This window comes from Tachysurus fulvidraco, chromosome 11 (genome assembly GCF_022655615.1).
Source record: "Tachysurus fulvidraco isolate hzauxx_2018 chromosome 11, HZAU_PFXX_2.0, whole genome shotgun sequence".
NCBI lineage: Eukaryota > Metazoa > Chordata > Actinopteri > Siluriformes > Bagridae > Tachysurus > Tachysurus fulvidraco.
The window spans coordinates 14742594-14766850 of record NC_062528.1 but is presented as its reverse complement, the minus strand read 5'-3'; the positions used below and the strand labels follow the sequence as shown (position 1 = coordinate 14766850).

At 39.0% G+C, this 24257-nt stretch overlaps 1 protein-coding gene across 2 annotated transcripts in view; it reads right to left on the bottom strand.

Moving 5' to 3' along the window:
- Positions 1 to 24257, bottom strand: part of arhgap35a (Rho GTPase activating protein 35a) — a 65217-nt gene that overhangs the window by 6914 nt on the left and 34046 nt on the right. For both annotated transcript variants that reach the window (XM_027147923.2, XM_027147924.2), the window contains 4 exons: positions 16199 to 20315; positions 10830 to 10971; positions 3680 to 3757; positions 1247 to 1378 (listed from right to left, as the gene is read on the bottom strand). In XM_027147923.2, coding sequence (XP_027003724.1) covers positions 1247 to 1378; positions 3680 to 3757; positions 10830 to 10971; positions 16199 to 19927 — 4081 coding nt within the window. In that variant the 5' untranslated portion in view covers positions 19928 to 20315. The remainder of the gene's footprint in view (positions 1 to 1246; positions 1379 to 3679; positions 3758 to 10829; positions 10972 to 16198; positions 20316 to 24257) is intronic.

The following is a 24257-nucleotide window of genomic DNA, read 5'->3' as shown; positions in this document are numbered from 1 at the left end:
GTCTAATTGCTGGTGCATCCTGGAATTGGAGAAATGCCCAGCACCTAACACAGAATTTCACACCGCATGAAGATGAAGCTCAGTGCTGTGTGAGCAAAACAACCCCCCACTGCAGATAGCCCTCATTACACAAAACCTCGCCCTTTCATTTTTTTAATATACAGCCCTTTGAACAAGCCAGCACGGAGCATATTTAGACCATGACTATGCATGTGGATGCAGCAGCTATGCAAGCAGCATTGTTCTGCATTGCTATTTTTATACAGTTGTGGAATTGAAATCACTGTGCATTAGAGCTCACACAAACCTCGGCTGCACAGAAATACCCTCTTTGACCACCTTCTCCGATTCTTCATAAGGAAGTTGGGCAAGATTTGATAACTAGTAGACTAATAGCGACAAAACGAACGCAGATGGTATATAGCACCATTAGACTAATCAGGTTACAAAAGTGAAGAGTAAATTCTTCATCTTACTGATGAGAGAAACTGACAATATACTGCACTAACTGGAAATGAATAAGAAGATCTCATCACTGAACCTAACCAAAACTGCCCGAATAAACAAACAGTCTATTTTAAAACTCAAAAGGTAGTGTAGAGCACTGTCCCTGACTACTCACAAAATTATTGTATTTAATATTTAGCTCTAACAGCCGTTAAACAATTTAACTGATCAAATTTCAAGTTAATCCACAATTAACTCTCTAAAGGTCTCAAAATCATACCTACAGGAGTCTGATGTGTTAGAAAGCTGTATTGCTTCATTAAATAGACATAATGCACATGTTTAACCAGTGAACCTAATATATGATTAGCTGGATAAAATTCATACAACAGTCTGCACTGAGAAGGTGCTTCCAGTTATATTTGACATTTATTTTACTGCAAGGAGACCTGCTGAATTCAAATCCCTGCCATAGTGTGTCAGCTATTTGGCGAAACGTGGAACACATAACCCTCTGATCGCAGCACCTCTTCCATAACACAGTGCAGGCTAAGGCCACCGAATGGAAAAAGTGTCCACCAGTTCATATTTAATCTTTAAACAGGTTTAGCACATCCTATGGGCATTAACAGTGCACTATGTATCGGAGTTCTCTAGTGTGAACACCAAATTATGAGAAGTATGGTGTTTGAGATACAGCTTCAGATTTAAAAATGCAACACAGCTTCAATGAATGACAAAAAATATTTTCTTTACAAATAAATGATTTTTCTTTTTGTAACTTTATGGCAGTACTTACTAAAGGCCTCCACCAGCTCCACCTGCATGTTGTAGGGCACAAGAGGGTCTGGCAGCTCAGAAAAGAAGCTCTTCATTGCTCCAGCTACAGTGTTCACAGAGAAGTCCTTCTCCACCAGGTCCAAGGAAGGATCTAACAATCAGAAATCAAGAATAGTCAGATAATACACAGATTTCATTACAATTTCAGCAAACAATACAAGTAATAGCAAACACAGTTCATCACATACAACCTACAAGAAAAGAAGCTGGTATGCTAACATGAAGAAGCCACCCACTGGCTGACAAGACATTAGGACAGCACTTTTGTTTCAAAACCTGTGCGATAAACAACCATTGTGTTCGGTGCAGTCTCTGTAAATTGCTAAATTACCCATATTCCCATGGAATGTGTGTCTCATTGGAGGACTCACATACCAAGTGAGAAGAGTTTTGTGTACAAAAGAACAATAGAGACAGAGAAGAAAAAATACAGATGCAAGGACAAAGAAAAGCGATCTGATTAAAACCATGCAAGTGTTATCAGAGCATTTGAATCCGCTGCAAGAATGTAGTTTATATTCTGCAGAAGAAAGAACAAATCAATGGTGTGAGGCTGCTTACTGACTGCAGAAGGAAAAAGCAAAACTTAATTAAAATGTTGCCTTCTGATTAGGGTTTGTTGCTTTTCTATACAGAGACCAGAAGCAGTGCTAGAGATAGGGAGCTAATGACCCCCACCCCCCCCACCCCCGATACATTATTCAACAATCATTAAATATACAGTGTTTTATAAGGTCAGAATAGGTCACACTGTCCGCATGCTAGTTGCTACTTGCATGCAGTAGCTTCTGTAGAAACACGGCTGTGCTAGGGCATAATCGATTAAACTCTTATTATTACTCCGATCCTCATCTCCTATTAGTTCACGCCAGACCGAACCAACCCTGACAGAACCCAGCAGTGCATCAGCGCATGTATTTGCACATGCTTAATTACGAAAAACCAATACGCGAATAATTAACTGACCCTCTTCCCCTATTCTCTAGACACAAAGGTGCCAAAGCACAGTCAATGCACACAACAAATGTATATGGATGCATACGCAGAAAGTTTTCAGAATTTCAATTCAATATTGGCACTGTAATGCACTCACACTCATAATACGCATAATGATCCATCTAGACTCTGGAGCTGAATCGATAGCTGTAGAAAACGTCAGGTTAATTAAGCAGAACTGCTGCACGATGCTCTTGTCAATATGAATGTGAATTGTTCATAACAGAAGGCTGGAAATACAGGAGATCCCGAAAGTGCTCGGTTCAGATTATATCAAGGTGCAAAGCAACCATATGCTGTGTGTGCATGAGTCATTTATTCTATGAGTCTAAAACTGAAATCTGCCACTTCTGGGCTGTTGAACAGACTCCTTATCCCTCACTGTTCCTGCAGCACCCAAGCCTTAACTCCAGGCTGTATTATTTTGTTGTACTGAGCACATGTATAAGTATAATCATATGTATAATCACAGAAAAAAAAGCGTTTCTGCCGATTATCATTAATGACAGAACAGTTTTTGGGTCAGGATGCTAATATTTACACTACTTAGCAACACGGCTTTAGGTATCTGACTAAATATTAATATATCATTGGCAATAAACAAGTTCAATATTCAGCACATTTGAAAGGCTTGCCTGAAAGCTTGCCAGAAAGGTTCACAGTGTATCCGGCTAAGACAAGAGTTGCACCGTTTATTCATTCATCCTTAGTAACTGTCTGATCAGGGGTGCAGTCACTCAAATTAGGCTAATAGTTTTTTAAATATACTGAGAAGTAGAACCAAATAAATTAGAAATAACATTGTTCGTGGGTACAAGCAAAAACATTGGAGTTCAACAAAACAGCTCAATGCATCTCTAGTGACCTTTTATTAACTTGTACTCTGATGTAGAGGAGTTTGAGGAACTCTCAGAGCCAGAATTCACAAACAGTGCTGACAGTGCTGGCATTTCAACATTGCTCATGTTTCCAGGGGCATAGTGGTAGTGGTCTTGTACTGGATATAAGGTACAGGCACTTACAGAGCACTTTGTTAGCAACAACTATATTAATACTGAGGTGGGCCTCCTTCCAGGGATCAGCATGAGCCTTCTGTGATGCACTGTGTTATGACACCTTTCAGTCATAACCAGCACGAACTTTTTCAGCAGTCAGATTTTGGTCCACACGTTAATCAGCCTCACTTAAAGTTCTGCAAGTTTTCCCTTTATTTTTAATTGTTAACGCTAAAACAGCTATTGTATAACAGCTAGCACAATACAAGCAATAGTAAATGCTCTACCCAGTCTCTTTCATTTCATGTTTTCAGTGGTATTTGCAAGCCACTTTAAATTTGTTTACTTAAAAAAAAAACCCAACTATGTTGATGTATGTGAACTAATGAATAACGACTCACCTTGGTCAAATTGCCGCTGTATGCTCTCCATCTCAGCCTTATTGCCACTCACCCTGTAGATTCCCTCTGTGGTCAGCCCTGGAAATAAATGAGAGAACCTATTAATTTTGATGCAGATCTTGTTGCAAGGAAGGAAAACACAATGTACTGAATGCCAGTCCACTGCAGACCATCACAGTCACTCACACCTTGGAGCAATTTAGAGAAACCAATCCCCTGACTGGTATATTTTTTGAATAGGTGAAGAAACCTGAGATCCCAGCAAAAACCCAGAGTGACATGGGTAAAACAAGCAAATCGGCACAGACAGTAATTAGACCCATGTCCCTGGAGCGACAAAGTTCTTTCCTATTGAACAAAACACTTGGATGGGAGGCCCAAGATGTGTAAAGCTAGATCTCACAATGCTTGGCACACCAATTTTGTATACATGTGTCAAGAGATAACCGTGATTGGCTTGTATCACTAGGATGACTAAGTTCTGTCCAAGGATGAGAAGGTCAAGTTCTCCTGAAATCTCAGTCACAGATAGCCTGGGAACGAAATATATAAGAACTAAATGACAGAGCAAACACTCAGACAGTATTAATGCAAAAGTCTAAACAGTCCAGAGTATTCATTCAACTTCCTCCTTGTTTCTGTCAAGCACTACAGATGCCCGAGGTTCTTATTACGGGAAGGTGATACCCCAGAAGGCTCCATTCATCTAATCACAAAAAAAAAAAACCTGCCTGCGGTGTTTAGCCAATCAAAACAAGTCAATAAAAAAAGGATGTCAACCACCAACAGCACACAAACATGATATCATTTTGTTTTTTTTCTCCCAGGCATTTACAGCCTGGACCCTCATTCTACAGATGCTGACAACACTTCTGCAGTGATGGACAGCTCAAGACAACCTCGGAAACAAGGCAGCTTGGCATAGTAGTGAAGCACATTGATTTGCCACCTGCTCCTAAGTGAACTTCCTTTCTATGGAGCCTCAGGCTCTACGAGTTTCTGTGTATGAGCAGACAGATAGGGTCTCTTCCACATCTGTATACATCATAACAGAAGACAAAGGGCAAAAATGAGCGAGAAAAGGAATGCAAGACAGAGCAAGACAGTGACAGAAAAAGCAGTGAGGCAAATTGCAATGGAAAATAACAGTGTGAGTCACTGTGGCAGAATAACGCCCAGCAGGGTGAACCAACCATGACATTAAGATCTGACTGCTTTTTATGCTCATGTGATGTGATTACTAGACTGAATGCCAATGCAGCTTACAATGCAGCATGAAGTCACACAAAGCAATACATCAGTGAATATAATATACCGGGACATCATTTGCCACAATGACTAATTCACAGTTCATTATCCCTTATTTTCATTAATGAACATTTCCTCTACTGATTCACATACTCCAGATCTGAATGTCAAGCCGAATTATTATTTTAACTCTAAATCCAGCCAAAACTAATTTAAAGCAGTGGTGAGGTGGAGAAAATGACAACAAAGTCTGACCGCACCAACTGATGGTCCAAACTTTAACCACCCTTTAAACAAGTTTTAGCAGAAATGGGCTTGGGACACATTACATTTTTTACAATGCCAACCAAAAAAAATAAGAAAATCAATCCCACACAAAGAATAAAACATTTAACTTTTGCTATGCTGTATTGTTGTTTTTTTCATCGAACCCTCCACGCTAGAAAATTTGCTGAAATTAAAAACATCACAAACATTGTGTTAAAATGAAAATTCCTGATCAGTTAAATACAGTGTTTCATAAATTGTTCCCCCATAACAGCTCTTGTCGTCACACAATGACTTTTCTTGGATTCGTGAATTTCTTTTTACCAATTGCCTCAGTGACCAGTGATCTACCCAGGATGTTGACTCTATTCTTTTTTTTATTGGACATGGTCTGTGAGAGGTTAAGGTTGGATTTCCACATCCCAGACCACAGGATAATATAAGAAAGATAATTGTTTAGGACCAGTCTAAACTCGGGACACAACTGAGAATGGTGTTGCTATGAAAACTCAAAACAAGTACTTGTCAGAGTGTAAAATAAACCCTAAACTCAGATTCTCTTTTCTGTACTTAGCTGGGACAAAAGACTGCCTCACGAAGCTTTTAAAAATAAAAAAGCCCAATTCACTAGCTAGAATTACTCATATTTCTCTACACTGTCTTCAATAACCATAACAATGGTATTTCCTAGTGTTTCAGGAGAGGTTTTCAAAAGCTTAACCATTCTAAAAAGTGAGGGAGAGAGCGAGAGAGCGAGAGCGAGAGAGAGAGAGAGAGAGAGAGAGAGAGAGAGAGAGAGAACAGAGGGGAAGAGACACTGCATCCTGCTTGAAAGTGTCGGGGCGAGGACAATACAAGGAAGTCCTCCTTCATATCTTTAGCTCTCGCTCTCTTGCTCTGTGAGTTCATGTCATAATCACAGTCTATTATTCTCCAAATATCAGTGAATGTAAGGTCACACACACACACTCACACAAGGAGAAGTCTCCATGCTCACACAGGGGTCAAAGCACAGAGGTCAAATGCTCACTATGCCCTTAGCACCACTGATGCACAGCTTCCTGAGCAGCATTTGTAACCCCCAAAGCGAGGTCATTTCCTGTAGGCAAGTTATGCATATCCTTTCTGAGCTATGCATTACACTGGCATTTCAGCAGTATAACACAAATGTGAACTATGCAAAATCGCACAGAAGCATGCTCATCTGTACACCACTTCTTCATATGTAAGAGTGGATTTCGTCCTGTAATACATCCAACACCTATGGTCTTCTTCAGAGCTTGTATTAAATCACAAATACACCACTGAGAACTGTTTATACCTGGTATTGTCATGTGTAGAAATCATGTCTGCTGGGATCGGATTTCACAAATAGCTCTGCTGACCACGCAATCCTGTGCTATTTTCCTTTTTCCTTCATTACATAAGGGTATTTGTTTCTGTAGCCGAAACCCAAATTAAAGTCTATGGAGTATACAGTGCACAGATTCTGTGAACATGTGTAGTGTGTAAAGACATTTGGAGTTTGGTATAACTGTATATGAGGAGCTAAAATCAAACAAAAACATATTCATCTATTAATATGCATCTAGACAGGCTGAAGATGGAACATTACCAAAGTATATAATTTTATAATTCTCATTGTTTTCTTTAATCACAATGCACCTTTCATATAGCATCCACAAACTAATTAAAATAGTAATAATACAATTCTGTACAATAAGTGATGGGCTATTCACAAAGTCCTGTATGCCTGGATACTCTTACTCTTCCTTAAGTTGTTATCATTTGGATATGCAATTTTTAATACGAGTATTTTGCTTAATAAAGGTTTCGTGACTCCATTCTTAGGTTCAAAAGATTTGACCCCGTTCACAGCTGCATTTAACACTAATCACTTCTAATCAAATCACCTGAAATGCATGTTAATACAAAGCAATGTCTAAATGTTACACTTTCTTGCAGTAGTGACAAGGTCACCAGGCTGAAAGAATGGCAAAGCCTGCTGGCCTTTATGTCAACCATGAATACCAGACTGCATAAAGCATGCCCAGACATGCTAGAGCATGTTAATAGAATGATAGTGAAGATGAAGAAATGAAGGGATAAAGAAAATAGAGTATAAGATAGGGGTACAAAAATATGACAAACAGGAAGACTAAAGAACAATTGGTGGACAAAGCCTTGGTAGCGTAAAAGATGGGTGCACGCGTGAGCAAAATAAAAGTCAGACTGCAAACGCTTCTTAACACATAACATGTATGCCATTCTAGGGGTAATGTCAGGTGGTCAGAGGTCTTCATTTTCACATTTTTTCCAATCGTAGGGTTTAGTAATGACTCATTACCAGGGTCTGTGCTTACTTTCCTAATGAATATGAAAGAGAACTAGTACTGGTGTGTGTTAAAAATACACTTTGGCAACTGTGACTAAGCACATCTGGCTACATAACTGTGATCATTAAAAAAAAAAAAAGGGTAACAGCTCTCAGAGTGGGTAGTGTGGTTCGCCTGAGTGATGTGGAGCAAAACATGGGCCATAGAATTAAATGCACATTAATCATTATCTGTGTCCTCTGTAATTACTTAATTGTAAAAGGTCCAAATTATTGCAAATCATATGGCTGATTTTTATAAAAAAACAAAAACAAACAAACAAAAAAAAAAAAAAACGGATTTAGAGAACATCACTGAACATCTGAACTTCTTCACCGATTTCCCCACTTTTTTGTTTTTCATGTTCTTTCGGACTTGTATTAATTTACAATCCTAACAGCCAGAAGGATGTCTGATTCTGTCACAGTCATGGAGTTGCTATAAAAGAATTTAAACTCCCATCCAAATTGCTTGCAGTGATGTGGAAGATGCGGTAATTAAGAAGGCAAGGAAGTGAATTCAAGTGAGCTTGTCACTATTGTTGCTATCAGTGCATCAGTGTGTGGTGAGTTGTAGCAGTTGGCTCCACCCAGAGACTCCAGAAATGAACTGAGACCAAAGATTGTACTCATTTCCGGGTCTCAGATATCGATCTCTATGGGGAAGCTATTGAGCAGAAAATTACATTGCTGAGCCTTGCATTCCACTGCTATTGAAGAAACACACACAGGGATACATCTCATCAATACGTCTTTATGCCCCCTAGTGGTAAAAAGGTTTGGTCCAAAGGGTGGGGTTTACATTCACAAGCAACACCAGCATTGAAGTTAAAGATTTTTTTATTTCTATTCAGAGATATAAACACACAGACTACAAACTGTGCATGCAGAGTGTAGTGTCTGTCTATGCACCATCCTCAGCTACGTTTTACAAAACCACGGGAGCAACGTTTGTGCATGGCTCACAGTTTACGACTTCATTTTAGATAGTGCTGGACATCTGCCTTCCCAAAGGAATCGCTATCTGTTCCAACAACACAGAGAATTGCACTATAGTCACATATAAGAGCCAATTCCCCATGGACAACCCTAATCCCTAACCATGCTAACGGTGCTGACCCAAATCAAATCTCTGCTGGCTGCTCAAACAGATGTTAATAACACTTGTACATTCCCCACCAAAAGCTACAGGAACACAGCATTACTACAGATCCCAATCTGTGAGGATGTATGTTGCTCATCATCTCAAAACATCCTACACCATAATAATCAGACCTCACTGTGACTGATTGCTGAAAAGCTCTCACCATAGCTGGTAGTTTTGTCCCTTAGCATGTCAATGAAACGTGTTTTCACAGAACGATGCTATTTAACAGACAGAGACAAACTCTAGGCTGCAATCTGTGTGACGAAAGGGAAAGTGGATTGTGAAAGAGGCTCACGACAAGCAACACTCACAAACATCTGGAAACATCATGGCTTGCAATTATCTTGAATTCACAATTTGATGCGACACGTATGCAAAACATCTGCAAAGTGTAAGTCACTGTTTGTGCATTTACACCAGCATTATGTACAGTATGTTGAGCCAGCTGTAATTACAATTCAGTTTGTTTAACCTTACATGAAACAATGGGACTGAGCTAAACAGCATATTTATTATAAGTATTTTACCCAAAAAAACACATTTTGCAGTTACAGGGTCACAAAGTCATTGTATGGAAAGTATGAGATTTGTATGAAGCTTTGATTTCTCTTAAGTGGACAAAAATTCCTACCCTGTAATTTGATTCAGTCATCAAGCTGGAGGGCTCACACTTGTTAGCAAATTAGATTACTAGTTTGTAAAATTGTAAAATATAATAGTTAGCCTAAGGTTCATCGGAATGCTATTAAACTTCGCTACTGGTTTATTCAATCAAGTAATTAGCCAATTGTTTATTAGGCTTTTGGCAACTGATCTACACAATAACAAGCCTAAGGTCAGTAAACATGCTAATGGCCTTTGTAAAAGATTTACAAATTGTAATATTAGCTGGCTCACTAGTGATTGGTTTTAACTGCACTGCATAATGCTTAAATTTAAGCTAGCTAGCTTGTTAGTAAATATGAAAACTTAATAAATTAGCACAGTGCTCTACTTTCACTAATGTTATTTAATGTTGCTAAAAATATTTTTCCCCAATGTTATGCATGCATACTTCAATATTTAAAAATAGCTTTATAAAATACTGTGTGGTCAATGCTATTGTCACCTAGGTGCAAACGGACACTCCAAATGGACACTTTAAATGAAGGAGGGAAAAACAAAACAAAAAAAGGCAGCACGGTGACCGCCATGTCTAACTGAAATGCTGTGTTAATTTGTTTGTAAAAAGGAAAGGTATACGTTTTATTATAAGATGCATGACAAAAAAAAAAAACAGCAGCTGTGTGAGCTGTTCTCAAGCCAGACTTCCAGAGTGTCTGAGGTTGTAACAAGGACAGTAAGCTATTTCAGCCACTTTATCTTGCTCTGAAAAAGCTTGTTGTCACAATGTTCAAATGTTTCCTGAACGACTGATAAAACCAGAGGAGGGAAGAGTGTACGCACGATGGTGTGTATAGCCGATGAGATTTTAACTGCCAAAACGAAGCTGACTGATCCAACTGAAAACAATCAACATGAGGAACAAGTGTGAATTAACAAGAAAAAAAAGGCAAGGGCATGAAAAAAGGAATATATAAATTAAGAAAAAGCAACATGTCCGACATGATATAATAGACAGGAAGTTGAATAGCTTCAAGCAGGTGAGTGGAGGATCAAAATTACTCCAATAAGGAACCGGACACGAAGAGAAAGCGGAGGAGGAAATGAAATTACAAGCAAACATTGTTATCCACAGAGTAATGATCCCACAAGCACTGTATCCTCATCTCCATCATCATGTCTGAATGGAGTTTCAACACCATCTGCTGTGTCACACTGCCTCACTAACCTTGGCAGCCTTTACCTAATCAGCAAGAGTGCTAATCTCTGATCAGGACTTTTCATGATTACATTGACAAGATGAATCTGTTTATAAGTCAACACTGGGGGACATTTCTTAGAAGTTTGTCACATTTTAATGTATAATGATAAATGTACTCTAGATATGCTTAGCTCTTTCCTCCTCTTTCTTAAAAGCTCCATCTTTACCGTTTAATCTTTGTGCTGTCAGTATGAGCGATGTGATCTAGCCTGTTGTTTGTGGTTGCTGTTAAGGAATAAATGGGGCTCACCAGTCAGTTCGATGTAACGGATGCACTTCCCAATGAACAGTGGGATGGGACGCTCTGGTGTGACAACGTTGACCAACGGCACACCAAAGTAGTTACTCTCCAGTGGTTTAGAAATGGACTGGCGTGGCTTTGGCCTGGTTTTCTGCAAATAAATAAATAATAAATAAAACAAAATAAATAAGAGAAGAAGAACCATCATCAACTGCATCTGTGACCAGCCTATGAACATATCAAAAAGATTGTTACGTAATGATAAATGTTAAAGAATACAAATGTACAGAATGTATGGAAGGTCCATTTCATTTCAAACATCTGAAATTTGACCAGAAATCAGATATCTCCATCATGCTTACACCCCCCCCCCCATCATGCATTACAGGAAATAAAATTTAAGAAAGGAGATCAACTACCACTTTGTACAAGAGCAGAGAAACTTAACACTGCATCTTAACCCATCATGAACTCCTAACAGTTGAGTAGCAAATTACAGCTGGGAGTTCTGCTGGCCAGGATGTACATCAATAAACTATTGATCCATCAATGTAGCTTTATCAGTTATCAATATCAATTTCAGCACTCTGAGCATTGGCTGATACCAGATACTGATCTAAAACTGACATCATCTTAGTATGCAAGGTGACTAACAAGTGCATGTTGCCAAGTTCTGTCAAAATTTACATACATTTTCATGTCCATGTGGTGTGTTCACATGCATGATTCATATCATGGCCTTAAACACTATATATGCTCACAACACTCAAAAAATACACCAAACTGGATTGAATAAAAAATACATCATGTCTGATCTGATAACATTCAAGCATTTCAAGTCAATATTGTCTCAATACTGATAGTTATTAATATAGAAATATATTTGCCAACTAAGAGGTTAATAATGTATAGACTTGGAATGATTGGAGAAAGACCAAGAAAATATGGAACAATTCAAAGAAAACAATTATAAAAAAATAACTAAAAAAATCATGATTAATAAACCATTTCAGACAATGACATCAGAACATTGTCTGAAAAAATCATAAACTAAACAGAATATGATGAATTACTTAATGATTATAAAATCTAAACGCTAGGGTATATAATTTACACCCTACCTATGGGAATTAACGAGTACACTGGTATTTTATTTATTTATTTTTTTGGGCACTATTACTTAACAGATTTTATAGTAAATAGGGCTTCATTATTGAAACAGTGATACAGATACAGTACACAGAAACCTGGACCAAAAATTTCCATCATCTCTGGAAGATTTTCCTTGCAAATGTTGCCTCTGTTTTAAAAATAAAAATTAGGGATGAATAAAAAAGTATCTTCGGAATTCGTTTATTCCTGTTAAGTTTCTTTGTGACTAAATCTATTTGTGCTACACAAATCAAACTGAATGTGTTGACATTCCCGGCTATAGACGGTTCATGCATAATTGAGGTTCTGTTTCGAAATGATCTGGATGTCCAGTTACCCTGCCGTCTCTGAAAGCTCTGCAGCAGAGCGTCACACTGTGTCTGCAGCACTGTCAGTCAATGCAAAGGGAGAGAGGAGGACAGAGAGCATGAGAGCCTGATGCTCATCAGACTAGAACCTGCATTAACAGTCTTAGCCTCATGTCTTCTGCAACTTTAAAATCAATGATTATGAGTAGTGATATATTTTCATATGCACCATCACAGAGCACTCTAGCCATAGCCACTTTATACGTTTCCTCTAGTGTGATATGAATTCAGTCCATCTCATCGTCTCATATTAAGAGAACAGCAAAATAACTACTGCAGCTCCAAGCCTTTTTAAGAGGGGTTGTCACATGGGGGCTCACGGTTCTGATGCAGCAAAAATATTTCAGCAGACTGAACTGAGTACTGAAAAACAAAAAATACTGTAGTATAACTGATAAAACTCTGAGAAAACTAGCCCCAGTTTATCAAAGCAAAACATCCAGATTTTTAAAAAAGAAATAATTAATTAAAAAATTAGTTCAGACCTTCTCTTTTCTGATGATTAAACTGACACAAACAGAATTAGAAACGAATAGACAAAGAACTATATTTATTTTTGCTTGTGTAAATTTAAAACTGACATGGCTCATCTGTGTCTGTGACGTTAATCAAAACAATCAAATTCTCTTATTTATTCACTAATGCTTTAGTATTTATTATTTGTTGCCACCATTCAGTCACCATAGTTACGTATCTGAACCTTTGCAAGCAATACTCTTTTATGTAGCTTGACCTTTATGGATTTTGGTATAAATAACCCTGCCTTATAAATCCATTTTTGGGAGCATTAGTGTCATCATAGTATAATGTATAAATAAGGGCTACAAAATGAATCGTGTTTTTATATTTATCGTGATGTATGGAGAGATGCAATTATTTATTTTTTTTAAATATTATTTTTGTAATGTTTTGTAGCATTAGACATCAAAATTGCAGTGAAGACTCGGTGCAGACATCAAATGTAGACGTTTAACACGTGACATGACAGAGAGACACGAACAGCCACACACAGGGTCAGCCAAACACACTATTATTTGCTATTAGACTGAAAAAAATTTAGGTCAAATGCCAAAAAGACTATGAGCAACAAGAATGTGGATGAGAAACTGGTACTGAAACTCAGGGCCATGTCTGTGACTTGCATAAATAAGTAAAGAAATATTGCATGAATAGAAGTAAAAGCATGGACCAATTTTGCTTTTCTTGAATAAATATGTAAATTTTTCTATGGCTAATAAAATTATTATATACAGAGTGCATACATTGAAAAATGAAGCCAATAGATGTCTTGCCGATGTTTTTATTATACACTCAGCATAATGTCAGCAGAATTTTCTTTTTTGCTTTAAGAGGAGAAATGTTAGCATTAGACGTCAGGTTTTGCTTCACATCCAATAAGACATTAAAATAGTCTTAGTTTATTGCATCTCATCCTTGATATTGCTAGATCAAGCATATTAAGTTTTTTCCCCCATTCATATCATGTAAAGCCTTAGTAAAAAAAATGTGTTTGCAAAAGACAAACATCGAAAGCTATATGACAAGATCATGAATATCACTCACACACACACACACCAAAATATTTGAATAAATTCCTGCTGGTGTAAGGAGGTTCACTACTTAAGCTCTCTCTACTGCAGCCTCATACTAATGGGGCATTAGTGTGGAACAGGGGGATGCAGGAATTTAAAACATTCCCCTGGCTGGGAGCAGGAGAAAAACAAACATTTCCGGCCTATCAAGAGATTAAAATGAGAGGAAAAAAGTGAGCAAGAGAAGTTGTGTGTGTATATACTGTATATGTACACACACACACATATATATATATATATAAAAAATTTATTATTATGCATGTATGTATGTGTGTGTGTGTGTGTGTGTGTGTGTGTGTGTGTGTGTGTGTGTGTGTGTGTGTGTGTGTGTGTGTGCGCGCGCATGTGTGAGTGATGACAACCCAATACAGGAAAGGCTCAGGGGGTGGATAAACAGACTAAACAAATACAGCTCCTTCAAGCTACTAGATGTTTTTTCCTAAGGGTATTTATGCAACAATGACAATTTAAATAGTGGCACAATTATAACTCAATTATATAAAAGAGCATTGCTGGACATTACACTCATGACTGTAACAGCTGGCTTATCCAGACCCATGACGGCAGCTTCTCAGACAGATGGTCTGAGAAACTGCTGTATAACTGGCTGTATAAGCATTCCAGTTATAATTGAATTATATCATACCCTGAATGGAGGGCACAGCTACAAAAATCAGTTTTGAGTGTTGATATGCATTTGAGTTTTTTAACTAAATTCACTTCACTACAATTCTCTTGTCCTACTCATTTCCTTCTACTGTTCGCCTCGGGCAACCTGAAGCATTTTCAGATTAACAACAACTAAAACACAAAGCCGAGGTTGGTCATGCAACACTCACCACACTTTTAGTACTTCAACCCAAGCCAAGAATAATGCTTGACTGGGCTGGACATGGGTACAAAGTCAGACAAACCAGTTTCAGGATTCAAATAATGTGTCACACCTTAGAGGCATTTAAAATGGCAACTGGTTTGCTAAGGTAATTTTGGGGGCAGGGGAGTGGGAGCGGACTATACGGCTACAGCGCCAGGTTTGTAATTTGTGATTAGAACATGGGTCAAAGCTTTGCCTTAATCCAGGATAAAGCAATGCAGTTTGCTTGTGTGCGAGTGAGTGTGTGTGTGAGAGAGAGAGAGAGAGAGAGAGAGAGAGAGAGAGAGAGAGAGAGAGAGAGAGAGAGAGAGGAAGAGCAAAAAAAGACAGATATATTTAATATTGAACTCTTACAATAAGTAAAAGCAACCATTTACTTTTTACAAAAACAATTAAGCTCTAAAATAATAAGAAATTATGAATATGAAGAAAATTATGATTGAAAAGACGAATTTCTGAATTATAATAAATACAAATATATGTGCATTTATGTCTGAATAAAGTATGAGCTTGTTTTAATTGATGAAGATGATTTTATAACCATATAACCAATAATGCTTTTGGGTGTTGAATCAGGTGGTCCCCTGACAAGTGAAGATTACTGGTAATGGCGAAGGCTCTCCAATGAATGAAAGAAATCACATAACGAGCATGCGCTCTATATGTTTCAACTGTTAGATACGCACAACGTACATCATGACCTCCAGTCAAAAAGAAGGTTCAATTGCTTTAAATGCATTTGGTGCATTTTGTTGCATCACTATCACCCTACTGCTTTTGTTAAAAAAAAAAAAAAAAAAAAGAGTAAATTCTTGTTTAAAATGGTTTGGTACTGTTGATTATGCAAGTGGAACTTCATTGGAGAAATGGAGATCAATGGTGTGAACTAAACATTGTTGTTGATATCAGATGTTTTTTTTTTTTTTTAGCCATGAGGCTATGCAACCTTAAACTACAAACTACTGCCTTGTTTATAAGGTAATGAGTAAAGATAATACCTTTTAATTCAAACACATGGCCAATATTAGTTCACTCTAAGCATATGTCCAGATGCCTGAGAAAGGGAAAATATTTTCCTGTGCCTTACATCTTTTCAACTCACCGAATAGCAGTGTGTTGCACAGCATGCTTAGGCTAATGACAAAATATGGGACAAATGAACAGACAATGTTGCAAATGATAACGTAAAAATGCCATTTCAAAGCTATAACACAGATTTCAACAAAACCCTGTTTACCTGGCCTAATTCAAACCGCTATAGTTTACAGCTTCATCAAAACAAAAGCTTATACTGAACATATTTTCTCATCATAACACTCTCAGCAAACACAAATGAGCAGAACTCAGTTATTTAATCCTTAAAACCATATATATTCACAGATTGAAACGTACCTTGCCAGTTCTGCGTAGACTCCTCAATATTTTGTTTCTCTTAGGGTCCTCACCCTCTTCGTTCAAAGAATTATCCCCCTTCTGTATCCCGATGTCATCTTCTTTGGCTTTGGGTGGACCTCCAAGCTCATCATCACTGCCAATAAAACTTGTGCGGAAATTACTGAATTTCCCCAGACGTTTAGAGCGATCCCGGTATAATCGTGGCTTGACTCCAACAGCAGACAATTTGCGCCTGCGCTCTAGTGAACTGCTGTCTGCCTCACTGTCTGAGCCATTTCCCCCACCATTAGAATGGCTCTTGTTTGCATTGCGAATGGTAATGATTTTACCCTGTGTGCTATCATGTGGGACTGAGTAAATGTTTTCCTCTTCTGTGGGGCGGTGCTTAGGTACAGCATCTACTGGCTCAGAATAATCAGAAGGATCATAACCACCATCACTGCTTGGAGGCCATGTGACTGAAGGTAATGAACGTCTGTTACCTCCATGGTCCATATAGGAGCCGAGACTAACTTTCCCAAATGTAACTGTAGGCTTGGGTCGCACCTGTGGCGGAACTTTGTTGTTAAGCTTGCTTTCAAAGGTACTGATTTCAGAAATAACGCTGAAGGTATCGCTACTTTCCAGTTCAGAAAACTTAAAGCCATGAGTCAAAGTGCTATCATCTCTATAGATGGGGCAAGGTGGTGAGGGCTCGACATCATCTTCAGAGTCCAGCAAGGGAATACTTGGTGACCCACAACGAGGTGAATGGACACTCTCATTGGTACTGCAGGCTTCTGCTACATTGTCATACATATGTGTGGCCTCTACAATTGTCCTTTTTTCAACTACCTCCTTTAAGAAGGGCTGGAAGAGATCTATTCGATGTAAGCCACCCACTACCCCACCAGGTCCACAGACAACAGAACTGAAACGGCCCTCAATTTCATGAGCCAACTCCTCCCCTTCAAGCAGTTGATCACGTGCTACATTCAATTCGGTTAGCTCCGCTTGACTCTCCCCAACTGCCAGCAGCTGCACAGGTATAATGTCTTGCACTTCACAAAGGAAGGCGCAAAGTGTTTCTAGGGAAGCCTTGCGTTTTGCAGAGTATACTGAAATGTATCCATGCACTAAGCGGCTCTTGCGTAAAGAAAAAGCAGAATGATATGATAGCACAGCTAGGTCAATGGTTTGTCTTTGGCTACCAATAGTAAGGTCCAACAACACTGATGTGCCAATTGTTAGGTTGGCAGAAGGTCTGCAGTGCTGAGAATGTAAGAATGGTGATAAAAGTTGGTCTACATCATACACGTCTCCACACATGATGCACATTACAACATGTAAATCAGCCTCCAAAGTCTGTTGAGCATGAGAGTCTCTAAAACGGGCACGTGGAGCTGGCAAAGGAGGAGAGCTACTTCCAAGACTGCTAGATGATCTCTGTATATCTAAGAGGCTTTTTAGGACTTGGTTGATCTGCTTTTCATTTAGATTGCGTGCATAGCCTGCACCTGGAGAAGCAGGATCAAGGTAAGTGCACTGCAGTTTACCAGCAACTTGTTGCCCTTGTGTTATTAAACTTTGGGCAGTTTCTCCTCCAATATCCCCAATTGATCCAACTCCTCTCTTGGTGACCAGTAGAAGTGACATGGGGAGCTGTGCTATGCTGTTATCCCTTCGACTTATGGTTGATTCTCTAAGCTTCTCGATGCTTTCAACGACATAGGATAATGATTCTTTAGAGTTATAGAGACAAAGGCATCCCTGTGGGGTAAAAGTAGGTGTGTGAAAAGAGTTAACTGGTAAGCGTACATTGCCTTCTATAGGCCGAAGCGCTAGTTCATACGTTTTTCCATCTAGAGTATATCGGTCATCACTGGTGCACATTGCTCTAATCTCATTGGCCAACTCCCTTGCAAGTCCATCTTTTCCGAGGATTACAAGATTAATCCTGTCCACTTTTCCCTCACCATACTGTGACTTTAAGGTGCCATCAAATGCATACCGAGTAGGAAATCTTGAGGCCAAGATTTGCTCAATCTTGCTGTCCACACAGTAAGGGCTATTAGGGCAGGTCTCCTTTGTTGGATGGTAGACAAAATGGATATGCTTGAGTACAAGAGCATCCCTCTCAGCCTGAAGTTTTTGGAGGGCCTTAAATCTCTGTTCCTCTCCAAGAACCTCTTGAATTGCACCCATTTTTTCTTTGCTGGGTTTGGCATCCACCTCAAGCTCATAGAACAGCTCCGAATACTCTAGCAAAAGCTCTTGGAAGTCCTCTTTGGCTTGATCAATAATCTCCTTTTGATGCTTGTTGTAGATATCTAGATACTCCGGTTCCTCCAGCCACTGGTAAAAGTCCTCATTCATTATAAAGCTGCGAGCCTCCTCCCAAGGCTTGCCAGGAGTGACAAATGGAGATGCAACCAGTTTCTCTTTGAATTCTCTCCGCATTTCTGCTCGTTTCCTCTCATTTCTCAGGTGCTCTAGATGACTTTCATAGATGACTTCTGCAGCTGGGGTTTCCAAAAGATCCTGGGGTATGCGCTCATCTTCCATGTTGTCTATATGTGGCGTAGTTTCCCATGGTGTGTCATCTAAAATAACGAACCAGGTTGAGAACCCACGTTTCGTCTCTAAAACCTTCTGTACCCCTGACCAGCTCAAGTGGTCAATCTCATCTAAAGCTGGTACCAAAGAAAATAGAGCCTGTGGAAGTGTACATAAATAAACCTTGCGTCGTTTTTCTATGTGTTCCTGTTTGAGCCTGTGCACATGTTGTTGAAATAATTTCTTGGCTTTGGAAGTACCCTCAAGGAAGACATAGTCTTTGTATTCTGTGCAACTTTGCATTCTGCGATTGATGTTGGGCCATGTTTCATTGTGGTTCTTCACAATGCAACTGACAAGCCACTCATAGCGGTCTTTAGCAGATGCTATCTGCTGGCTCTGCTGCTTCAGAGCCTCAAAGTAAGGGATGATCTTCGGTTTTCCTCGACCCTTATCTATCAGCTGCACTAGGGTGAGGAAGGCAAGTTCAACATTAACATTAGAGCGTGCTGAAGTCTCAACTACCTGCACATTTTTCTTGGCCAGGGCAAAGGTGTGAGCGTCTTTAATATATCGCTCAACTCCCTCATCACACTTGGTCAACACGAGTACAACTGGTTTCTTAGTCTTTGCTAACTGGTTGTACAAGTTGGAAACAAATTTCATCTGGTCATCAAAATTACGGTTCATTCCTCTGCTTACATCAACACAAAGAAGAAACCCATCTACAAGAAGCTTTCCTTCAGGCATTTGTTTTTGCTCGAAGTCCTGTTCAAGACCCAGCTGATCAGTACAGAAATACATGAGCTTTTCAGCAGAGGCCAGTTTGGGGGAAGCTGCCCTCTTAATATAAGGCTGCAGTGCAGTGCTTCGATGTGGCTGGAATGTCTGGTCGTCAATGAACTCTGTCTGCTCCACCACATGTATTCGGCATTCAGGTCCCTCCTCCAATGTTCGTGTTGCCTCACCCCAGAACAAAAAATGGTCATTGTTTACCACTCGACCACCAAAATCACTAGTGCTCAGAACGGAGGTGTGGTCCAAATAAAAATCATCAGCGCTGGGCCGTACAAAGCGATTACAAATGCAGGACTTTCCTACCCCACACTGCCCTTTCTCTTTCTCGGTCCCGGACAAACCTACTACAACTAGGTTGTAGGTTGGTGCCCGGGGATCTTGTTTTTTTGCCATAATTATCGTTTGAAGCCACTCATCTTGCCATTCCCAGAAGCTCTAGTTTGAAAGCTACTGGGTTGTTAATCCATCCAAGCACATTCAGAACATAAAAAGGTCCTCAACTTCTTAATTGTTTAGGGTTGGGTACAGTGTATTCAATACTCTTAGTGACCAAATCTTAAATACAGTGTCATTTGTGCACTTAGAGCTAAAATGCAGGATCTTTGTAGAGCAACGAGGCAAAAATCCTGTGAGTGGGAGGTTGGGTGATTGGGAGGAAGATGAGAAGCTCCAACGTGTGTTTAGAATGCTGTGATGGAGGCAGTACAATTCCAGCCCATTTCTTCACAAGTGTTCTGTAGCAGAAACAAGTTCTTGGGTTTTTCCACCTTGAAATATATGCCTGGAAGAAAGAAGAAAACAAGTGTGAGTAAATTTTCATCACTTTGTGTTTTTGTATAACAATGCAGGTATTAACCCAGCAGGTTTTTTCCATAATCACAAAACAAAAAATGAAATAAGGATACCAATAATTACATGGCAAATTGATGCAATTGTACAAAAGATAATTAGAAGACATGGCAAATCATGGTTGATGTGTGGCAACATTTGTTTGGATATCAACTGTTTGTGTACATGGTACATACACACAATACAAAGATGAAAGATTTCTTAAGCAACTTAGGACTAATTAAGCAACTAGGAAGGCCAAATGGCTTTTCAAAAACTGCAACCTGGATCCTTTCCAGAATCCGAAATCTGAAATGAATTTAAAAAAAAAAAAAAAACAGAACAAAATTTTAGACAATGGAGTTTAACGTGAGCGCTCTTTTTTCAAATGAGATGACTAGATAGGTGAGAAGTTTATCATGTAGGTAAATGTCATTAAAATAATCCCAACCATTTTTAACCACAGTGCTTCCTAACGATACTGATGTTTACTTTTGCTATCCAAAATAAATAGCAAGGGTTCACCACAGACAGCAGCAATAAGGATGATAATTTCTCTTCTAAGTAAACACCAGATTAATGAAAATATGCAGTACCTGTTCATCCAACCAAAAGTGGAATAAAAAAAAAATGTGCTGTGAACATCAGAATGACTGTGGGCAAGTTCGAAGTGCTACTGAGTGTGCTGCACAATCTCTAAATATACAACAAACTAATTACCAGAAACTGACCAACTCCGAGTACCAATTGGCTGCACTGTTAGATTTTTGTCTAAACCTTTCTTATTGTCTACGGAGTTTAATTTAAAATTATTTGGAGCCATAATACCTCACTGGAATTTCCCCTAAAACACTGTTTGCCAGTTTTGGCATAGCTCAGCACTACTTTCAGTCAAGTTAACATTTGTGTCGTCCCCACATATATTTACATATATATTTCTTTGTAAAGCAGAGTTTTACTGATGCTCACGGTTATCAGAGGAGTCCATGACACAAAGGACTATATCGCAAGAAATTTATGAAAAATGTAGAACCCCATTGTTGAGGTGCTCATATAGATAACTAATTTCTCTTTAAATCTCAAAAGGTTTTTTTTTTTTTGGTGCAAACATTTATGTTCAGCATGAATAGGCCTTTATACTCTGGCTGAAGTCACAATAGCCTGCCAAGCTCAACAAGAAGCTGAATAACACAGACAAGGGGTATAATCACTGAACAGTCAGACAGAATCAAGATTCTATGCCCTGTTCATTTGTTTAGTGAATATTTCAACGAAAGCGCTGTGGATCATGAGTACTGCTTTCCAATAGTTTATGATGGTTCAGAACTTCCAAAATACATAAAGCAGAACTCAATAAGCACTCGTCATAATACAAAGTAGGTTGGCAGTGAAAATATTCTCTAAAATCCAATTCTCAAAAAAATAAATAGCAAAACTTTACTGGGACTGAATTTTTGAAATCCTGCTGAAAACCTGAAGTGATTTTTTGACACCATAACAAATATAGCATGCAGCAAAATCTTTTCTATTTATAGCCAGAATTTCATAGCAACACAAAGGAAAATCTATATCAAATGCAGCCATTCATGGTTTTATCATTAATAGAAAAAACATGAACCAAAACACTTTATTCTGTAAAATATTGACAAGCCCCGTAACAACACATGGTTCATTACTGGCAATCTGCAGGTCAATTCAAGATTTGTGATAAGGCGAAGGGATTCATGGTTTATTCATACACAGGACTCCCAACAAAGCTTTTCAGAAGTCTTATGTTGCTGTGTGATTACCCAGCAATCAATGAACACTGAGCAAACACAAAGTGAGCTTTAGTGGCCTCACCTGCAGACGTACGACTGAAAGGCCTGTAACTGCAGTTCTACTGCCTCCACCCACTCCCTGGAGAATAAAGGAGAGAAGCTTCCATGTGGTGCAGTATCAGGGGTGGGACAAGCCAGTGTTATCTTAAGAATGCAGGTGGGGAAAAAACTGTATGAAAGTGACTGCTGACATTCACCACTAAGTTGTCTGGTAAGAAACATTAAGAAAATACACACTAATAATGAAATAGTTATTGTTAGCTTTGTTATAATAATTGCCTGTACTATTATAATCCTTTAATTGCTACATGTAGGTTTTTATCCCTGATTCCCAATTTATTTGTGCTCTGGTAACAGAAAAGGAACACAGCAAAAAAATCTGTTCAGCTCAATAACCTCCTGCCACTGAGACTACAAATCATATCAGTGCCCATTTTCTTCTCCCCGTACACAACATGACCCACTTCTGTTCCACACTGAGACTGCATTTCATAAATCATTTTAATTGTGATCACAAATTTTGTCTTCCTTAATTAATTGACCATAGCCGACTGCATCGCTGGTGTGAGAAGCTAAAGTCATCTAATTGGTTAACTAAATATCAGTGTTTATTGATTCTGACATGTTAAATCGCCGCCTCCTGATTCCTGTGTTTTAAACTGTCTAACAAATCACAGTAGGACATTTATTTTCTTCCAATTTTACAGTTATGAAAAAAGATCACTAGGCAAGCAGGCAAGATCTACAACTACAACAATTTCCTGATGTGTTTATTTTAAAAATGTAACATGATTAATAAGACTAAGAATCACTCATTAGGATTCAATTTTGTTCAAAATTTGGCAGAAGAACTGTAAAATATTCCTGATTATCACTGTAACCATCATCAAGCAGTAATACCATACATATGAGAAGTGTTTATCAATTACTAGGCTCTAAGGATTTGATTACACCATCTAGACAGACTGAAGGCATAGAAACACCCTATTCCGTGTCAGGAAAAAGGTGGCAAAGTTGCTCATTTATAACGGATCTATTTAAAAATAAAGAAAGAAATAATCAAAAAGAATAATATAAATTCCTTTTTTCAAACACACACGCACACACAAAACACACACAAACACACACGCACACACAAAACACACACAAACACACACGCACACACACGCACACACACAAACACACGCACACACAAAAACACACACGCACGCACACACAAAAACACACACGCACGCACACACAAAAACACACACGCACGCACACACAAAAACACACACGCGCACGCACACAAACACACGCGCACGCACACAAACACACGCGCACGCACACAAACACACGCGCACGCACACAAACACACACGCACGCACACAAACACACGCGCACGCACACACGCACACACACGCACACACGCACACACACACACGCACGCACGCACGCACACACACGCACGCACACACACGCACGCACACACACGCACGCACACACACGCACACACACACGCACGCACGCACGCACGCACGCACGCACACGCACGCACGCACACACGCACGCACGCGCACACGCACGCACACACACGCACGCGCACACACTCTTGGCCCAGCTTAAATATGAGAGCAGTCAATTAGGGCAGCCAAAGCAAACAATCTATGCAACGCTTATAGGTTCACAATCAATCCACTAAGTCATTTGTCTAGTTTAGGAAACCCATCTTAATTATGTGCCATCCACAAGTGAGATTTGCAAATGCTAGTTCAGTGTAAGCAAGCACAGTCACATCTGCTTGATCACTCCCGGTAGAGTGTTTGCACGGTTTTCCGCAACATTCATATTTGGCATGCAAAAGAATAATCAGGAAACTTTATAAAAATGAGTACCAAACAAAATGTCTTAGCTCTTTACTCTGTTTTGTTGCCACACTAAAATCTTAAGAAACAATAAGAAATATCTAACAAATAACCAGTAATGCTTATTTATTAATATGAATTATCTGTTATTAGAAGATTTACATATTTTGTAGTTCTGTTAAATTCATACTTGCTGGTTTGATAAATTGCTGATTACTGGGGCAATAAACT